The sequence below is a fragment of the Bos indicus genome, chromosome 26 (assembly GCF_029378745.1).
Source record: "Bos indicus isolate NIAB-ARS_2022 breed Sahiwal x Tharparkar chromosome 26, NIAB-ARS_B.indTharparkar_mat_pri_1.0, whole genome shotgun sequence".
NCBI classification, from domain to species: Eukaryota; Metazoa; Chordata; class Mammalia; order Artiodactyla; family Bovidae; genus Bos; species Bos indicus.
In genome coordinates, this window is record NC_091785.1 from 15,837,004 (window position 1) to 15,855,556 (window position 18,553).

An 18,553-nucleotide genomic window follows, 5' to 3' on the forward strand; every position below is an offset into this window, starting at 1 on the left:
GGAGCCTGGTGCGTTATATAGTCTGTGGGGTCGCCAAAGGGTTGGGCACAACTTAGCTACTTAACAACAACAAAAATGTTTATAGTAGTTATATCTTCTTGCTGGATTAAACTTTGCCCCAACACATAATGTTCTCTTTTGCTTCTTGTAACCTTTTTGACTTAACATCTATTTTATGTGACAATAATATAATCACTGGCATTCTCTTTTGGTTACTATTTGCTTTCAATATAATTTTCCATCTTTTTACTTTTAACCTCTTTGTATCTTTTTATCTAAAGTGAATATTTTATAGACAACATGTGCCTGCTGCTAAGTCACTTCAGTTGTGTCTGACTTTTTGTGACCGAATGAACTGTAGCCTACCAGGCTTCTCTGTCCATGGGATACTCCAGATAAGAATACTGGAGTGGGTCGCCGTGCCCTCCTTCTGTGGATCTTCCCAACCCAGGGATCAAACCCTGTCTCTTCCATCTCCCGCATTGGCAGGCGGGTTCTTCACCACTGTGCCACCCAGGTAGACAACATACATAGTATTTTTAATCCAGTCTGCCAGTCACTCTCCTTTTAATAAAAGTTTAATCAACTTATATTTAAATTCGTTGTTGATGAGTAAGGATTTCTGTCATTTAGCTGTTTATTTTCTGTATGTCTTATATATATTTTTTGTTCCTCAGTTCCTCCTTACTACTTTTTGTATTTAGTTGAATTTTTAGTGTACCATTTTGATTCTCTTATGTATATTTTAAAGTTATTTTCTAGTGGTAACTTTGGGGATTACAATTGACATCATAAACTTAAAGCAACTTGGTTTGAATTATACCGAATTAATTTCATTAGCATATAAACCAGTTTCATTAGTGTACTAATACTGTGCTAACTATATACATTTCTGTACCTCCTCATTTATATTGTTATTGTCAGAGATTACATGTTTGTATGTTGTATGCCCAATAACATAAATTTGTAAATATTATTTTATGCATTTACCTTTTAAATCACATAGGAAAAAATGTGGAGTTATAAACAGAAAAGTACAATAATACTGGGTTTGACATTTACCTGTGTAAATAATTTTACCAGTGTTTTCTCATGGTTTTAAGCTACTTTTCACTTCATTCTGAAGAATTCTTGACATTTCTTGTAGGGCATATCTGTTAGGAATGAGCACGCTTAACTTGTTTATCTAGAAATATCTTCATTTTTCCTATATTGTTGAAGGATAGATTTTTGCTGCATATAGAATTCTCAGTTGATAGTTTTTTTTTTTTCCCCTAGAACTTTAAATTATGTCAGCCTGACACTTTATGGCCTACAAGATGTCATATGAGAAATCAGGTGTTAATCTTATGAAGATAGATTGTTTGTGATAGTTGCTTCTCTCTTGATGTTTGCAAAATTCTCTCTTTGTCTTTTGACAGTTTGACTATAATGTATCTTTGTGTATATCTCCTTGAATTTATTTTGCTTGGAGTTTGTTGAGCTTCTTGGATGTGTAGGTTTGTGTCTTCCATCATATTTGAAAAATTTTTAGCCATTCTTCAAAATTGTTTCTGCCACCTCCCTTTTTTTTTCCTCTTCTGATTCTGGAACTTTTATAGTATATATGCTAGTATATGCCATAGGGTTGTACAAATTTCTCAGGCTCTGCTCATTTTTATTCATTCTTTTTTCTTTGTGCTCTTGAGACTGAATAAGTTCAACTGTCTTATTGTCATGTTACATGCTGATATTTTCTTCTGCTTGCTGTAATCTGATGTTGAACTATTTTAGTGAATTTTAAATTTTATTCTACTTTTCAGTTCCAGAATTTGTTTGGTTCCTATATATAATGTCTCTAATGATATTCTCACTTTGTTCCTTGCTTGATTTCCTTTAATTCTTTGTTCATAGTTTTGGTTAGCTCATTGGGTATATTTATGACAGTTAATGTAACATGTTTGACTAGTAATCTCATTGTCTCAACTTCCTTAGGAATAGTTTTTGCCAAATTCTTTCTCCTGTGACTGGTCTATACTTTGCTGTGTCTTTATATGTATTATAATTCTTTTCTTGTTGAGACCTGGACATTCTGAGCATTATTATGTTGAAACCGCATAAATCTGTTTTCTCAGTTCTCAGTGACTGCAGATTTTTGTTCATTGAAGGCTAGAGCCATCTGTTTGTGTTATTTCCAAACTGTTTTTGCAAAGTGTGTAATCCTTTTTGTGTGTGGTCACAAGTTTCTGTTCTGTTATTTCCTGCAGTTAGCTGGTGGCCTGACTAAGATTTCCTTAAATATCTGGGTCAAAAAATGTACCCTTTTTTAATGTTCTAATAGATACCACCAATGGAAGCTGCTGCTGCTGCCTGTTCTAGAAACTATTCCTCCTGGAGCCAGCAAGCTGCTGTCTCCACTGCTGCAGGAGGGAAGGGCTGAGGAACAGTTGATGGTAGTTGGTTCACCCATGCTCTTCACTTAAGGAAGATCAGCAGCCTCTCCTTTCATGCACTCCCTTGGTGGTTATAAATTTCTGATAAGGTTCTGAAATTCTAAAATGATTGATTCCAATTGCTCTTTCTGGCTCAAATTTTACTTTGGTGGAGACACTGATTTCTAGATCCTTCTACTTCATTTTGCATCGGTGATGTCTTTTGAAGTGCAAGTGTTTCAATTTAAGCTTGGTTCATCAGTGTTTCTTTTATAGATCATGCTTTTGATGTCTCATGCAAGAATTCTTTGTATAAACCTTGGTGTCAAAGGTCCTTCCCCTGTGTTTAACATGGTTGGATGGGAAACCTTGGTTGGAAGGTGTGTAGGCAGGCCACATGGAGGCTTGTGGGGGAAGCATAGCTTGATGAGAACTTTCTGGGGAGTACAAGTGAGCTGTGTGGGGCTTACAGAGAGAATTAGTGCATCAGTGCTGGCAGGAAGCCTTTGGGGTGCCAGTTTACATGTTAAGAGGACTACAGGAAAGCCATCTGCCAGTTGAGTTGCTGAGGCTGCAAGTTTGCTGAGGGACTTGGGCACATGACTGAGCAGAATTCTACTGGATATCCTCACACCAAACCACTGACCCACTCTGCTTCAGCTGGAAACCACAGGAGACCAGAGCCCCTTTCTCCTGCTGTGTCCCTTCAGTGCTCTCTACTGAGAAAGTGTAACAGCTTCATGTTTATTTTAAAAGGAGAAATCCTCAAAGGAATTCCATGTTGTCACAGAGCGTATACTGCAGGGTTCATAATGGAGCTATGAGGCAATAAATTGATGAGCAGCACACAAGGTATAAAATAGTATTTAAATTAATAGGCCATCCTTTGAGGCATGAAACTGTATTGTAAATATACCAGTCCTTCATGTAATCATTATTGAAAACGTAGATATTTTATGAAATAGGAAACTGAGTAAACTATATATGGTCTCAGATGAAACTTTTAGAGTATCCTAAGTAGGAATTAGTCTAAATTGTCATCAAAAGTTATCAATTCACTTCCACTGTACAATCAGGAAAATGAAAGTATTTCTTTATTATTGATTAACCCATATTTTGTAGGAGTCCGTTGATATCTTTCTAAACTCGAAGAATAGCCTTAACATTATGCATTAAAAATTTATCCCATTCTTATCACAATAATGTACTTTTAAGAACAGATGTATGTATGTATTTTGAGTATAGATAAACCAAGTTATTTGAGATTTCAAATACTTTGTGACTGTTTGTATGTAAAAATTTTAAATTTTCTTAGTGAATATTTATATCACAGCTTATATGAAGTGTTTATATTCAGTTGGATTCATTGTACCTTTCTGATTAGTCTGTGGTACCCTGGCATGCCATATTGATGTATACATATTTTGAATATCACTCCTGTTTACATGTACAATATATACTTAATTTGGTTGGTAAGGGCATGGTGATTATAAGTAAAATCCTTGTTCCTTATGCAGATTTTTGTTTAGACTGTCAATGAGAAATAACTTTCTTACTAGGTTACATGTTGGCCCTTTCACAGTAAGCTTTTCTTGTGCATACTTGCCTAGGAAAAACAGTTTGCATATACATATATTATAGGAATAGGCTCAATAGATACTCTTTTATTTCAAACACTAACAAATTGTTACAGAGAATAATTAAGTAGTATTTTCCCACAAAAATTGTATGGCTTAATCCTTTACCTATTTTATACAAGTTCTCTTTAACTTTTTTGTTCTCAGATTTTTGGCTTTTACTGTCAAGTATAATACATGTATAGTCAATTCTAGTACACTTTGTAGCTAGTTCAAAGCAAATGTTTACATTTTATTTACATCTACCATTTTTCAAGTAGTTCCCTGGTTACCAGAAGCACAATTCATGTAACTTTTCTGTGTTTCAGAAACCTTTTCCCAAAAAGGACAAAAGAACTCAAATCAGTTGTACATAGTGCTCCTGGCTGGAAATTATTTGGTAAAGTCCCTCCCAGAGAGAATCTTCAGAAAACTTCCAAAATCATTCAGCAGGTAAGTACTAATATAGCCATGCGGTTTGTCTTGCTTTCCAAAGATTCTCTTCTAGATAACCATATTCTACTTTCATTGATTTTTTTTAACATACAAAATTTTGTGACTATAGATATTTGTAGTAATCTTAAGTTTTTTTTTTAAAGCATGACGTATATTTTCAATTATATTTTATGGTTGTGACAATTATTGATAGTAGCAGAACACTGATTTTCTTTCCTAGTTATTCCTTGGATAGTGTCTTCTTTTTTCTTTCTTTTTTAAAATTTTCTCAGTAAACCATTCTCACCACATACTGTGACTTCTAATTGAACATGGTAGCATTTGCAGTGGCACAGCTTTTATGTATGATGGGTAGTTGTGAACTGATATATTTTGAGGTTGAAAATTTCCTTGGTCATTTTCTGATTTTCTACCAAGGACTTTGTGAGATGGGTGGGTATATATTCTATTTCCAGTAATTTAGGAGCCAGTTCTTCTGTTACCTCTCTTAATATCCATATTCTTGAGTTCTTAAGAATTTCATGTGTTATTTGACTTCTTAGCTTGTGCTTCTCAGTAATAGGAGATCCGTGAGACTGGACAACAGTGAGACTCCTTTATCAGTTTGTGGCATTTTTAAGTTCAGAGAAGTTACTCCTCAGAAGGAGATAGAATGATAAATGTCTTATTTATCTCCTTCCAATTATAGTTTATCAAATTTAGCACATCCAGCATTTATAAAAATAATCACCATGAAAACAATAATCGTCATTTAAATTGGGAAAATATTTTCCTATAAGGATTTAATAGTGTTCTTTTTATTGCTGAAAGGAAAAACTGGTTTCCCAAGTAAATAAGAACATAATTTTTATATCTTTAATAGCATTTGTTATAGTTAATTTCATTTTCAAGTAATTAAAATATTGACTAGTTTATATGCTGCTCAGACTTAACACTAAAGTGCTATGATTCCAAAGCTGTGTGCCGAGGGTCCCCCATGTGCTGCAGTGGCTAATGCTGATGGGAACTATGGCAAACTCAGTAATACTCTTCCACCGTTTGTTGGATATGGTGCTGCCTGAGAGCTTGAGGTAGTACACAGTTTTAACATAAAATGGAAATACATTACTTTCTGTGACATTGTGTCTTTGTGAATCTGGTTTTTCTGAGTTTGCTGTGGTAAAAATCAGATATTGTGCAAAAATCAGTGTGGAACAGGAAATGAAGGTGATGGTGTCCAGTCTTATTTCAAGATTTGTGAAATTGTACGCTGCACAAAAGGCACACATGCCCCAATTAGTAATTAATTGTGGTTATTTAAGAATGCAGTAAAGCTTTCTTTTAATTTATGTGTATTTTTTCAAATGGCTACTAAGTACTGGGACATACTGCTCATTAAACAGAATAACTGGGTATTTCTGTTGGTTTAGGGGGTGCCAATAATAATTACTGAGGCACTAAGGTTGCTGTTAATCCAATAAAGTTTGGGAATCTTTGCTATCTGGACGTCTTAAATTTTAACTCGGTTTTTTTTTTGTAAAGTCTAAAAGTAACCTCTCTTGTCTAGAGTTTTTCAGAAGACCAAGTTCGCCCTCTAGAGGCAAAAACAGTGGTCTTGCTATTGAAGGTTTGTATTCTTGACTTTATGGTAGTTTACCTGAAATATGCATGTGCATATAGTACTTTAATATCTTTATGTAAACTAACATTCTGTGATATTTTCTTATGGTAGGTCTCTAATTACTAGTGGATAATTATCTGTTTATGGATGTGCCATTGCCTTTAATCTGCTGTTTTCATTTTGGAGTGCCAAGGCCTCACATTTTCTTTCCTTTTTATATATATGTTGTTTGAAAATCTGATGAGTGGTCAGGAAAAGAACAAGTCTTATTTTCAAATGGGAAGAAAGAGTGGGATTGAAATGCAGTTTCTATCTTCTACAGTCCCTTTCTGGCTGTTTATTGATTACATGGTTACATGTTGATTATTGGTTACATGTTGATTTCTCTCAGCTGCTGCTTTTAATTTTTGAGTGTTCTGGTGTGTGTAGGGACTAGTGTGTATTTTGGTGCCTTTTTCATGCTTCTGTTTGTTTTCTGGGAGCCGTGATGGATAGCAAAGTCATTGTTCCTCTGACTGTTTTCCACCCTCAAAAATGTGTCTGTTTCACCATGTGATGGAATGTTTCTGCTTTCTCTTTTACTACAGTTTTTGTCCTATACCCCACCCCCTATTTGTCTCATTTTGCTATTCTCTTTCCTGCAATTGTCATTTTAAACGTGGGCATGATTTTCTTTTATTAGTAATGGAAAAGCTACAACTTTCTGTTTCCACTTGAAAACAGTTTGTTTTACAGTCCTAATTTCTAAACTCTGTAAAACATTATCAGTATAAAACTACATTTGAGATCTTTGACTATGTTCACATGTAAAATGTGTTTTGTGTTTAGAATCAGAATTTAAAATAATGTAAGAGTAAAACCATGAAGAGTGTTCAGACACGTCTGTCATGTTTTAGGATAAGGTTTTAAGCTGTTACGGCTATAGAAAATGAAGGTAGCTAGTATTCCACTGTAAAACTGTCTGAAAAAGTGAGGCAGTGCTAGAAGTACTAAGGAAAAAATAGATTCCTTTGATCTTTCTTAAGATGCATCACTTGCTTCAAGAAGGGCAAAACTGTAAAATTTGTTAGAATATTAGAGTGGTAGTAGTATTTTATAGGATAATTATTTCATTAAGCAGATATCCAGAAAGGAGTTGCCATATTCTTAAGGATGAGTATATGTTTGGGGACTAGAATTTTTTTCTAATGGAAAGACACTTATAAGATTATAAATTTAACTAAACTACTTTGAATTGCAACCTTTTTCTCTATTAATTGTTAATTGCACAAATAGCACATGATTATATTCTCTATAAAATATAAAACATTATAGGAAGGTATATCTCATTTTACATTTCCCTTCACAGTTTTAGGCCTTTTAAAATTCAATTTTTGTGTAGAAAACACAGTTATTTTCATGTGTATATACTTTTACATTCTATGTTATTTTTTCCCCTAAGAACAAAATGTTACTGTATATAAAACTTTTTGCCTTCTTTTAAGTGTTTTGTATCTATAGTTTTTCAGAGATACATGAAGTTCAAAAGTGAAAGATACTTATAGGTTAACTATTTTTAAAAAGTTATTAAAAGTTTGATCAATTTAGTACTTTACATGTTAATAGTAAAGAAGTATAAAAATAATTTTAGGATAATAGCAAAATCAGACTGACTCAAGTTTGGCATTTAACTTGACAATCAGTCCCCAAATCATATGAATATTCATAATATTATTTTATGAGGATTATCACATGTGTTCTCTTGCAGGTATGAAATTCCTGCTTGTGGCCATCTGAACCAGTTGGTGAGCCATGTTAAAAATCGCATCTATTAATTATAAATAGTATTTCAGTTATATTGTAGTTCAATTGACCTAAGTTTTTGGTTTTTCTAAATTAATAGGCTGAAGTTGGAATACAGCTACAGAGTTTGTCTTATGACCCCCAAACTGCAAGTGAGAATTATTTCAAATGCGCCATGTTATGTGTAACTGTAACATGATTGCATACTAGATCGAACATAGTCTATGTCAAACTCAGTCTTTCAGTAGAAAGTAATTTTTTGCTTGGCACTATTGGCATCTTTTTCATTATGAATAGGTGAGATTATAGTACTTAGATGATGTTTCATGTTTTTCATCACTCGTCTTTTTCTGAGTGGTATTTTAGTTGAGTGTTTGAATCACTTTCAGCTATCTTTTGACAGGCAAGGAAAAAAGTTTTAAGACTCAAGTTTCTTAATCTGAGCATTTCAAATTGTCTAAAATAGAATAGGTCATGGACTTACCTGGCAGTCCAGTGGTTAAGATGCCTCACTTCCATTGCAAGGAACGCCTGTTTGTCCCCTGGTCGGGGAACTAAGATCCCACATGCTGTGCAGTGTGACCAAAAAATAGAAGAAAAAATAAAGGAGAAAAGGTCATTCTCCTCAATTAAGCCTTTGACTTGAGGAATAGTAAGTAGCATTGTGGAAAGGACTAGAATACACATACTTTATGAGCACTAATTATGTTACACTTTGTAAGGGTAGAGCATAGTTTTCTGGTTACTAACATTATTGGTTTATGTAGTTAGGATACTTGAAAAATTTGTTGATTTTAGTTATGCTTAAATATAGATACCTTCAGTATAAAGTTTGAGTGAGCACTGCAGTAAATGAACCACTTCATTGTTGTTAAATTGTTTAGGGTCTGAACTGTGTTCAGAATTTGTTTTTGATAAGTCCTTAAAACTGTTACACACTTGCATGTTCCTTCATCTTTGTTTACCTAATGTATTGTCACCTTGTAAAGGAAGTGAATAATTACCTTTCTAGCCACACATGTGTTCCTTATTTATAGTTAATGATAAATTGCTGTGTCTTTCCTATGTATGAATAAGTTTGATTTCATAAATGTTGATTTCTGTGGCCTGAAGATTGAGAGAGGACTTTGTACCAGCTCTGGGCCTGTGCTCCTGGGAGAGGGGAGAAGTATGAACCTTAAGAAAGAAGGTTAAATTAGTTAAAGAAATGGAAAGAATAATAATAATAAGTTCTCATAAGTTGAACAGGGCAGAATTTGGGGGAATTTTTTTTTTTTTTAATTGTTAAAGACAGAGACTTGGAAAAGAGTTGCAATTTGAAAATACTCTTGTTATTTGATTCCAAACATATAATTCGAGCATCAAAGTAGAAGTTATATTCCTTCTGTCATGATGTCAGACTTATAATTATGTTAGGCTTCAGATTACACTAAACAAAATTGTGTTAATAGCTTTACCAAAATGAAGTTTATTAAGACACTGCTGTATGCCAGAGGATGATGAAATGCTTTGCCCTCGGTTTCAGTTAAACTTGAATTATAGGATGCATTTTATTTCTTCTAATTCACAGATCCTAGAATCAATCACTAAAGGTATCCTAATTGGCTATCCCCTCTACTACAAGCATGATGATTTCCCTGGCTTTTGGATCAAATTGTATAAAATTGTCTTTATCTTGGGTAGACATGTTCTTAAGGTGATAGAGATGTCCACATGGGGAGTTTCTTCCATTTCTGAAACATTATTCTGACTGTCTATAAATGGCTACCATAATATAGAAACATGAGGGTTTGCTTACTGACACAGATTTAACACTAACCCCTTTAGGAGTAGTGTTCTCACTGTACGCTGAAACTCAAAAGTCAAGTCAGTGTATATGCATCAAGCTTATTTTGGCTTTCACATTGTCTTTAAAGGAGAAGCTCCTATTTCATTCTTCCTTTTCCCCAGACCCCGTATTTTAGTTCAAGAAGTTGGTCAAAGACTCCTGCCACCCTCCCTTTGAACCCATAGACTTATCTTTTCTCATATCCCTCTCCTAGTACATTCTTTTTCTGGTGAGTCCTTTAGATATAGAGCCTAACACATCAAAATATTGTAGGATACCATTCTGTGACCAGCTTATTGTGTTACTTCATATTAGCAAGCTCTAAATCTTTTCTCTTGTAGAATTTGAAGGACAAAATTCTTTAATTGATCCTAGATTCTTCTCTAAGTTTGTCTGGCTTTCATTTTAATGAATGTGTAATTTATTCAACAGACATTGACTGTACGATAAAATAGGCATGGTTTAGGTTCTTGAGAAATAGATTAATATGAGTCCTAGCTTTTCTGTTATTCTAGTATAACTGTGGGAAGGAGGGAAAAGATTCATATATGGTTATCATATAGTATAGTGAATGCTGTAGTTGTGAACAAAGTACGGGAGTAGAGATGAAAGAGTGATTAATTCTACTCAGGATTACATGCAGTTTGTGTTCTGAAATATACTCGTAGGAGTTCACTAGGTAGACAAGATGGGGAAAGCTGTTCCAGATAGAGAAAATTGAATGAGCAAGCAGGAATGCACTCAGTATTAGCTCAGAAAGAATCTACCTTCAATGCAAGAGCCCCAGGTTCAATCCTTGGGTGAGGAGGATCCCCTGGAGAAGGAAATGGCAACCCACTCCAGTATTCTTGCCTGGAAAATCCTATGGAAAGAGAAGCCTGGTGGGCTACAGTCCATGTGGTTGCAAAGAGTTGGACACCGCTGAGCGACTGAGCAGGGAAGAGGTGAAGGTCATTAGCCACAGGTTAGAAAGCTGGACTTAACCAAAATACTTTCAGTGCTGAGACATCAAATTCATATATTAGAAATATTCTGGAGGCTTTATAGAAACTAGAAAAGAGTGAGATTGCAAAGGACTTTGAGATTTGTTGTAGTAGTCTATGATTCTGTTCTCAAACACAGTGGATTACCTAGGGAATGAGTTAAAAATACAGTTTCCTCAACCCCATACTTTGAGTTCTTAATGTCAATTTTGTGTTTTTCAATTCTTGTGTTTCTAGTTGTTTCTTTTTCAAATCTGCTATATCACTTTTTGCAGTTTACAGTTCCCTGCTGAAATTTCAAGCTTGGCCTTTATCTCCTTAAACATAGTAAGTATAGTTTTTCATAGCCTGTGTCTGATAATTTCAATGTCTGGAAATTCTATAGGTCTGCTTATATTGAATATTGACTCTGCTAGTTTTTGTTAGTGGATGCTATTTTATTTCTGTGTGTGCTTTGTTACCTTTGCTTGGGTGCTGGATGTAATATTTGAAATATTATATGTAGAAAGCAATTTGAAGTACATCTTGTTTGCTTCCAAGTTTTAGCAATAGTGAATAAAGCTGCTATAAACATCTATGTGTTAAGTATTTTTGTGGGTGTAAGTTTTCATTTCTTTTGGGTGAATACCAAGGAGCCTGGTTGCTGAATCATATGGTATTTTAGTTTTATAAGAAACAGCCAAACTGTCTTCCAAAGTAACTGTACCATTTTGCATTCCTACCAAGCAGTGAATGAGCATTTCTTTCTTTCCACATCCTCACCAGTATTTGGTGGTATCAGTGTTTTGAATTTTGACCATTCTAATAGGTGTGTAGTGGTATCTGATTGTTATTTTAATTAGCAATTGACATATAAATTAGAATATATTACTTGTTATCTGCATATCTTATTTAGTGAGGTGTCTTTTCTGATCATTTTTGATTGGATTGCTCATTTTCTTATAATAATAAAAACAGAACTCAGTAGAATTTTAAGAGTTCTGTATGTATTTTGTATAGCAGTCCTTCATCTGATGTATCTTTTACAAGTATTTCCTCCCAGTCTATGTCTTCTCATTCTCTTGACAGTGTCTTTCACAGAGCAGAGGTTTTTAATTTTTATCAAGTCCTGCTTCTCAATTTTTTTCATGAATTATTAGTTGATTGTGTTTATGTGGAATTGTTTTCGACTGTCTGTTCTGTTCCATTGTCTAGTCCTTTGTCATTGCTGCATTGTATTGATTACTGTAGTTTTATATTAAGTCCTGAAGTCAGGTAATGTTTGTCCTCCAACTTTCTTCTTCTTCGATATTGAGTTTGGTATTCTGGGTCTTTTGCCTACATATAAACTTTTTTTTTTTTTAACTGTTCTTTCAGATTTTGTATATAGACTAGATCATGGCATCTGCAAGCAAAAGCAGTTTTATTGTTTCTTTTCTAATCAGTATACCTTGTATTTCCTTGTCTTGTTGCATTAGCTAAGACTTTTCACAATGTTGACAAGCAGTGGTGGGAGGGGACATCCCTTGCCTTGTTCTTAGTGGGAAAACTTAAAGTTTCTCACCATTAGATATAGTATCAGCTTTGGGTTGTTTTGTAGATGTTCTTTATCAAGAAAGGAATGACCCTTTTATTCCTACTTTAATGAGAATTTTTGTTATGAATGACTTGAATTTTCCCACTTGATCTTGGCATATAATCCTTTTTATACATTATTTGATTCAATTTACTAATATTTCATTGAGGATGTTTGCATCTGTGTTTCTGAGATGTATTGATCAGGGTTTTCTTTTAATGTCTTTGCCTGTTTTAATATTAGGGTAATGCTGGCCTCATTGATTAAATTAGGAAGTATTCTCTTTGCTTTTATATTCTGGAAGAGATCATTGCTTGCTAAGTCGCTTCAGTCGTGTTCGACTCTGTGCTACCCCATAGACAGCAGCCCACCAGGCTCCCCTGTTCCTGGGATTCTCCAGGCAAGAACACTGGAGTGGGTTGCCATTTCCTTCTCCAATGCATGAATGTGAAAAGTGAAAGTGAAGCCGCTCAGTCGTGTCTTAAGTCTAAGTGACCTCATGGACTTCAGCCTACCAGGCTCCTCTGTCCATGGGGTTTTCCAGTAAGAGTACTGGAGTGGGTTGCCATTGCCTTCTCCGAGGAAGAGATCATAGGGAATTGATATAATTTGTTCCTTAAATGTTTCTTAAAATCTGCCCATGAACTCATCTGAGCCAGGAGCTGTCTCTTTTGGAAAGTGATTATCAATGCAGTTCTCTTTGTCCTTCCTTCTTTCCCTCCTTCACTCCTTCCCTTTCTCCCTTACTTTTCTTTTCATTTTTCCCAGCTTTTTTGAGGGTATAATTGTTGATTGAATTTTTTAAATAGATAGCAGGACTGTTCAGATCATCCCTTTCTTCTGTGAGTTTTAACAGATTATGTCTTTAAGAAATTTATCCATTTCATCTAAGTTATCAAATTTATGGGCATATAATTGTTAATATTTCTTTCAGTTCAGTTCAGTCACTCAGTCGTGTCAGACTCTTTGCGACCCAATGAATCTCAGCACTCCAGGCCTCCCTGTCCATCAACAGCTCCAGGAGTTCACTCAAACTCATGTCCATCGAGTTGGTGATGCCATCCAGCCATCTCATCCTCTGTCATCCCCTTCTCCTCCTGCCCCTAATCCCTCCCAGCATCAGAGTCTTTTCCAATGAGTCAACTCTTCGCATGAGGTGGCCAAAGTATTGGAGTTTCAGCTTTAGCATCAGTCCTTCCAGTGAACACCCAGGGCTGATCTCCTTCAGAATGGACTGATTGGATCTCCTTGCAGTCCAAGGGACTCTCAAGAGTCTTCTCCAACACCACAGTTCAAAAGCATCAATTCTTCGGCGCTCAGCTTTCTTTAACATACATCAAATCTGTAGTGATACCCCTCTTTCATTTATGATATTTGTAGTTTGTATCTGCTTTCTCTCTTCCTCTCTCCCTTCCTTCCCCCCTTTATCCTAGAGCTTGCAATATGCATTTACATCTAATATAAACCCATTTAAAAATAATGTTTACCACTTCACAGTGCTGCAAGTGCTTCATAACATCAAAATATTCCTAATTGCTTCCTTCCATCATTTGTATGTTTGCTGTCATTCATTTCATTTACACATGAGCATGCTCACATACACATACACACAACCATATGTAACTGAATGTATCATTATTTGGAACAAGCTGTTATCTGTTGGACCAGTTAAGGCTAGTAAAAAGAGAATTTTTATTTTACTTTCATGTATTTCTTTCTGATACTGTTTTTTTTATGTAGACAAAAATTTCTGAGGTGTCCCTTTCCCTCTCTCTGAAGAGCTTCTCTCAACATTTCTTGCAAGACAGATATCTATTGGCAACAAATTCTCTCAATTTTTGTTAGCTTGGAAGAGTCTTTTTCTTCTTTGTTTTTGAAGGCTAATTTCATAGGGTGCAGAGCTTCTCTGTAAATTGTTATCTTTGCTTTTGTGTAGAGAGGTTTTTTCACCTCTGGCTTCTTTCAAGATTTTTTAAAATCTTTGATTTTCTGCAGTTGGCCACCCACTCCAGTATTCTTGCCTGGGAAATCCAATGGACAGAGGAGTCCCTGGGGTCGCGTAGAGTCAGACACGACTGAGCGATTGTCACACTAACACACTTTCTGCAATTTAAATATGATTTGCCTAGGTGTAGTTATTTGGGCATCTATACGACTTTGTGTTCTGAGCTTTCTGATCTGTAGTTTGGTGTAGACATTAATTTATAGAAATTCCTGGTTATCGTTCCTTCAAATATTGCTTCTGTTCCATTTTCTCTCTCTTCTTTTGGTAGTCCCATTACACGTATATTACATCTTGTGTAGTTGTCCCACAGTACTTGGATATTCTGTTCTCTGTTTCTCAGTCTTTGTTCTCTTTTTCAGTTTTGGAGGTTTCCAATGAGGGATCCAATAAAAGGATCCAATGAGGGATCACAATAAACTGTGGAAAATTCTGAAAGAGATGGGAATACCAGACCACCTGATCTGCCTCTTGAGAAAGCTATATGCAGGTCAGGAAGCAACAGTTAGAACTGGACATGGAACAACAGACTGGTTCCAAATAAGAAAAGGAGTATGTCAAGGCTGTATATTGTCACCCTGCTTATTTAACTTATATGCAGAGTACATCATGAGAAACGCTGGACTGGAGGAAGCACAAGCTGGAATCAAGATTGCTGGGAGAAATATCAATAACCTCAGATATGCAGATGACACCACCCTTATGGCAGAAAGTGAAGAGGAACTAAAAAACCTCTTGATGAAAGTGAAAGTGGAGAGTGAAAAAGTTGGCTTAAAGAATTGAAAGAGACACGTGTACCCCAATGTTCATCGCAGCACTGTTTATAATAGCCAGGACATGGAAGCAACCTAGATGTCCATCAGCAGATGAATGAATAAGAAAGCTGTGGTACATATACACAATGGAGTATTACTCAGCCATTAAAAAGAATACATTTGAATCAGTTCTAATGATGTGGATGAAACTGGAGCCTATTATACAGAGTGAAGTAAGCCAGAAAGAAAAACACCAATACAGTATACTAATATATATGGAATTTAGAAAGATGGTAACAATAACCCTGTATACGAGACAGCAAAAGAGACACTGATGTATAGAACAGTCTTTTGGACTCTGTGGGAGAGGGAGAGGGTGGGATGATTTGGGAGAATGGCATTGAAATATGTATAAATATCATATATGAAACGAGTCGCCAGTCCAGGTTCGATGCACGATACTGGATGCTTGGGGCTGGTGCACTGGGACGACCCAGAGGGATGGTATGGGGAGGGAGGAGGGAGGAGGGTTCAGGATGGGGAACACATGTATACCTGTGGTGGATTCATTTCGATGTTTGGCAAAACCAATACAATATTGTAAAGTTTAAAAATAAAATAAAATTTTAAAAAAAAGTTAGCTTAAAGCTCAACATTCAGAAAACAAAGATCATGGCATCCATTCCCATCACTTCATGGGAAATAGATGGGGAAACAGTGGAAACAGTGTCAGACTTTATTTTTCTGGGCTCCAAAATCACTGCAGATGGTGACTGCAGCCATGAAATTAAAAGGCTTTTACTCCTTGGAAGGTAAGTTATGACCAACCTAGATAGCATATTGAAAAGCAGAGACATTACTTTGCCAACAAAGGTCCATCTAGTCAAGGCTATGGTTTTTCCTGTGGTCATGTACGGATGTGAGAGTTGGACTGGGAAGAAGGCTGAGTGCCAAAGAATTGATGCTTTTGAGCTGTGGTATTGGAGAAGACTCTTGAGAGTCCCTTGGACTGCAAGGAGTTCCAACCGGTCCATTCTGAAGGAGATCAGCCCTGGGATTTCTTTGGAAGAAATGATGCTAAAGCTGAAACTCCAGTACTTTGGCCACCTCATGTGAAGAGCTGACTCATTGGGAAAGACTGATGCTGGGAGGGATTGGGGGCAGGAGGAGAAGGGGATGACAGAGGATGAGATGGCTGGATGGCATCACTGACTCAATGGACGTGAGTCTCAGTGAACTCCGGGAGTTGGTGATGGACCGGGAGGCCTGGCGTGCTGAGATTCATGGGGTTGCGAGTCGGACACGACTGAGCGACTGAACTGAACTGAATGAGGGATCCTCTAGTTCAAGGTTTCTTTCCTCAACTGTTTGCCTCTACTCCATCAGAGGTGTTTCTCTTTTAGTTAGTTTTTTTTTTTTTAATCACTAGCATTTCCTTTTCATTCTTTCTTAGAATTTCCATTTCTCTGCTTCCATTATTCATCAATTGTTGCATGTTGTCTACCTTTCCCATTAAAGCTCTTAGCACACTAATAGTATTCAAAAATTCCTTGTTTATAAGTCCAACATTATTACCATATAGACTATGGTTCTGATGTGTTCAATCTCCTTGAACTGTGTTTTTTGCTTTTTAGTATGACTTATAATTTTTTGTTGAAGAGTGGATATGGTGGGCTGAGTAAAAGGAACTTTAGTAAATAGACCCGATTAATGTAGTGGTTAGGTGTGGGAAGAGGGAAAGGGTTACATACTCCTGTGATTAGTTCTCAGTCTTCTGGTGATCCTGTGCCTTCAGACTGCACTTCACCAGTGCACAGGCACTTCTCAGTCCCTCTACCACCTTAGGTGGGAGAGGTGGGCTGGAGCTGGACATGTTCCTTTCCCCAGATAGGTTAGGCTCTGATAAGACTGCAGTAAGTTAGGCTCTGGTGAAATAGTTTTTCCTGAGAGCAAGCTTTGTTAAGAACAGATTCCTCTAATATATTTCAAAATAGTTCCTTTCCCCTCCTACTGCTGCAAGCACAAGGGTGTTTTTCTCTGACGATCACTGTAAGGACCTGATAGAGTTCCTGGAGGTAAAACTTGCTGAAGTATGTGGGGCTGGGATCTCTCGGAGTCTTAGCTTTCAGACATGTCTGCATTGAGCCTCTAGCAATTTGTCAGTTACAGTTCAGGTTTTCCTACCCTGGCTTGGTTCCCACAGAGGTTTCTTCAGGAGTTTCTACCCTGGTAAATTGTGATCCTCGACATCTATCTACCTATTTCTCTAATTTGTGGCAGCAGTTTGCCTTTTGACCTCATTTCTCTGAGGAATTTAAGAAGAGTTGTTGATTTTTTTTATTTGTTCAGCTTTTAACTTACTAGAATGGGTAGGCAACTTTTAAGCTTCTTACATGCTGGAGCAGAAAATGTTGAAATATTAATATTTTGTTAAGAATTTTTGCTTCTATTTTAATTTGAGATATTGGTCTATAATTTTCTTTTACTATTTTTGTCTGATTTTGGTATTGGGATAATGCTGGAATCATTGAATGAATTGAGAGCTGTTTCTTCCCTGTCTCTATTCTAAAAGAATTTGTGTAGAATTAATATTTTTTCTTCCTTAAATGTTTGGTGGAACTTGGCAGTAAGATTATCTAAGGCAAGGTCTCTCAACTTTAGCACCATTGACATTTTAGGCCTTGTCATTTTTGTTCTTGGGGACCGCTCCTTTGCAGTGAAGAATTAGCAGCGTCTTTGGCCTCTGCCCAGGAGATGCCAGTAGCATCCCTTCACAGTTGTGGCAACCAAAAATGTCTCTTAATGTTGTCAACCATACCCTAGGGCCAAAGTCAACCCCAATTGAGAATTACTGACATAAACGAAGTATACTGGGATTTTTGTTGTTGTTACAGTAAGTACATTACATGTGAACCTTTAAGTTGCACACTTTCAAAAATGTGAAAGTGTGTTCTGTTAGCATCAGGCATGAGTGAAATTGCAGTTTGTCCTCAGTCTTCTTGCCTACTCACTCAGTGCCAGCCCCTGTATGCCAACTACTCTACTGTAATACTGTGCTTTTCAAGGTACTGTACTGTAGGGTTAAAAATGTTGTGGTTTTTTATATTTGTTTGTTTTTTTATGTATTATTTGTGTGAAAAGTATTATAAACCTATTACAGTACAGTAAGATATAGCCATTTGTGTTAGTTGGGTACCTAGGCTAACTTTGTTGGACTTACAAGTTGGACTTATGAACACACTCAGAATAGAAGTTGTTCATGTGTAGGGGACTTACTGTATTGTTGAATAGCTTTTTAATTATAAAGTTAAATTTTAATTGATAGGAGGTATGTTGTTTTCTATTTTTTTCTTGAGTCAGTTTTGGTTAACTTGTATCTTTCAAGAGATTTTTATGTTTCATCTCTGCTGTAGGATTTATTGGAATAAAATTGTTAATAATATTCTCTTATCCTTTTAATATCTAATTGTTATGTCATAAACGTAGAGATGATCTCTCACACATTCCTGAAATTAGTAATTTGTGTCTTCTTTTTTTATTGATCAATATTACCAGAAGTTTATCA

At 35.9% G+C, this 18,553-nt stretch overlaps 1 protein-coding gene across 9 annotated transcripts in view; it reads left to right on the top strand.

The window, feature by feature from the left end:
• Positions 1 to 18,553, top strand: part of TBC1D12 (TBC1 domain family member 12) — a 119,506-nt gene that overhangs the window by 61,637 nt on the left and 39,316 nt on the right. For 4 of the 9 annotated variants that reach the window (XM_070780507.1, XM_070780504.1, XM_070780502.1 and 1 more), the window contains exons 2-3: positions 4,357 to 4,480; positions 6,030 to 6,089. In XM_070780507.1, the coding sequence (XP_070636608.1) occupies positions 4,357 to 4,480; positions 6,030 to 6,089 (184 nt within the window). Of the gene's footprint in view, positions 1 to 4,356; positions 4,481 to 6,029; positions 6,090 to 7,830; positions 7,868 to 10,951; positions 11,004 to 18,553 lie in introns of all 9 variants that reach the window. The other 5 variants (XM_070780506.1, XM_070780510.1, XM_070780505.1 and 2 more) reach the window with 3 other exon arrangements.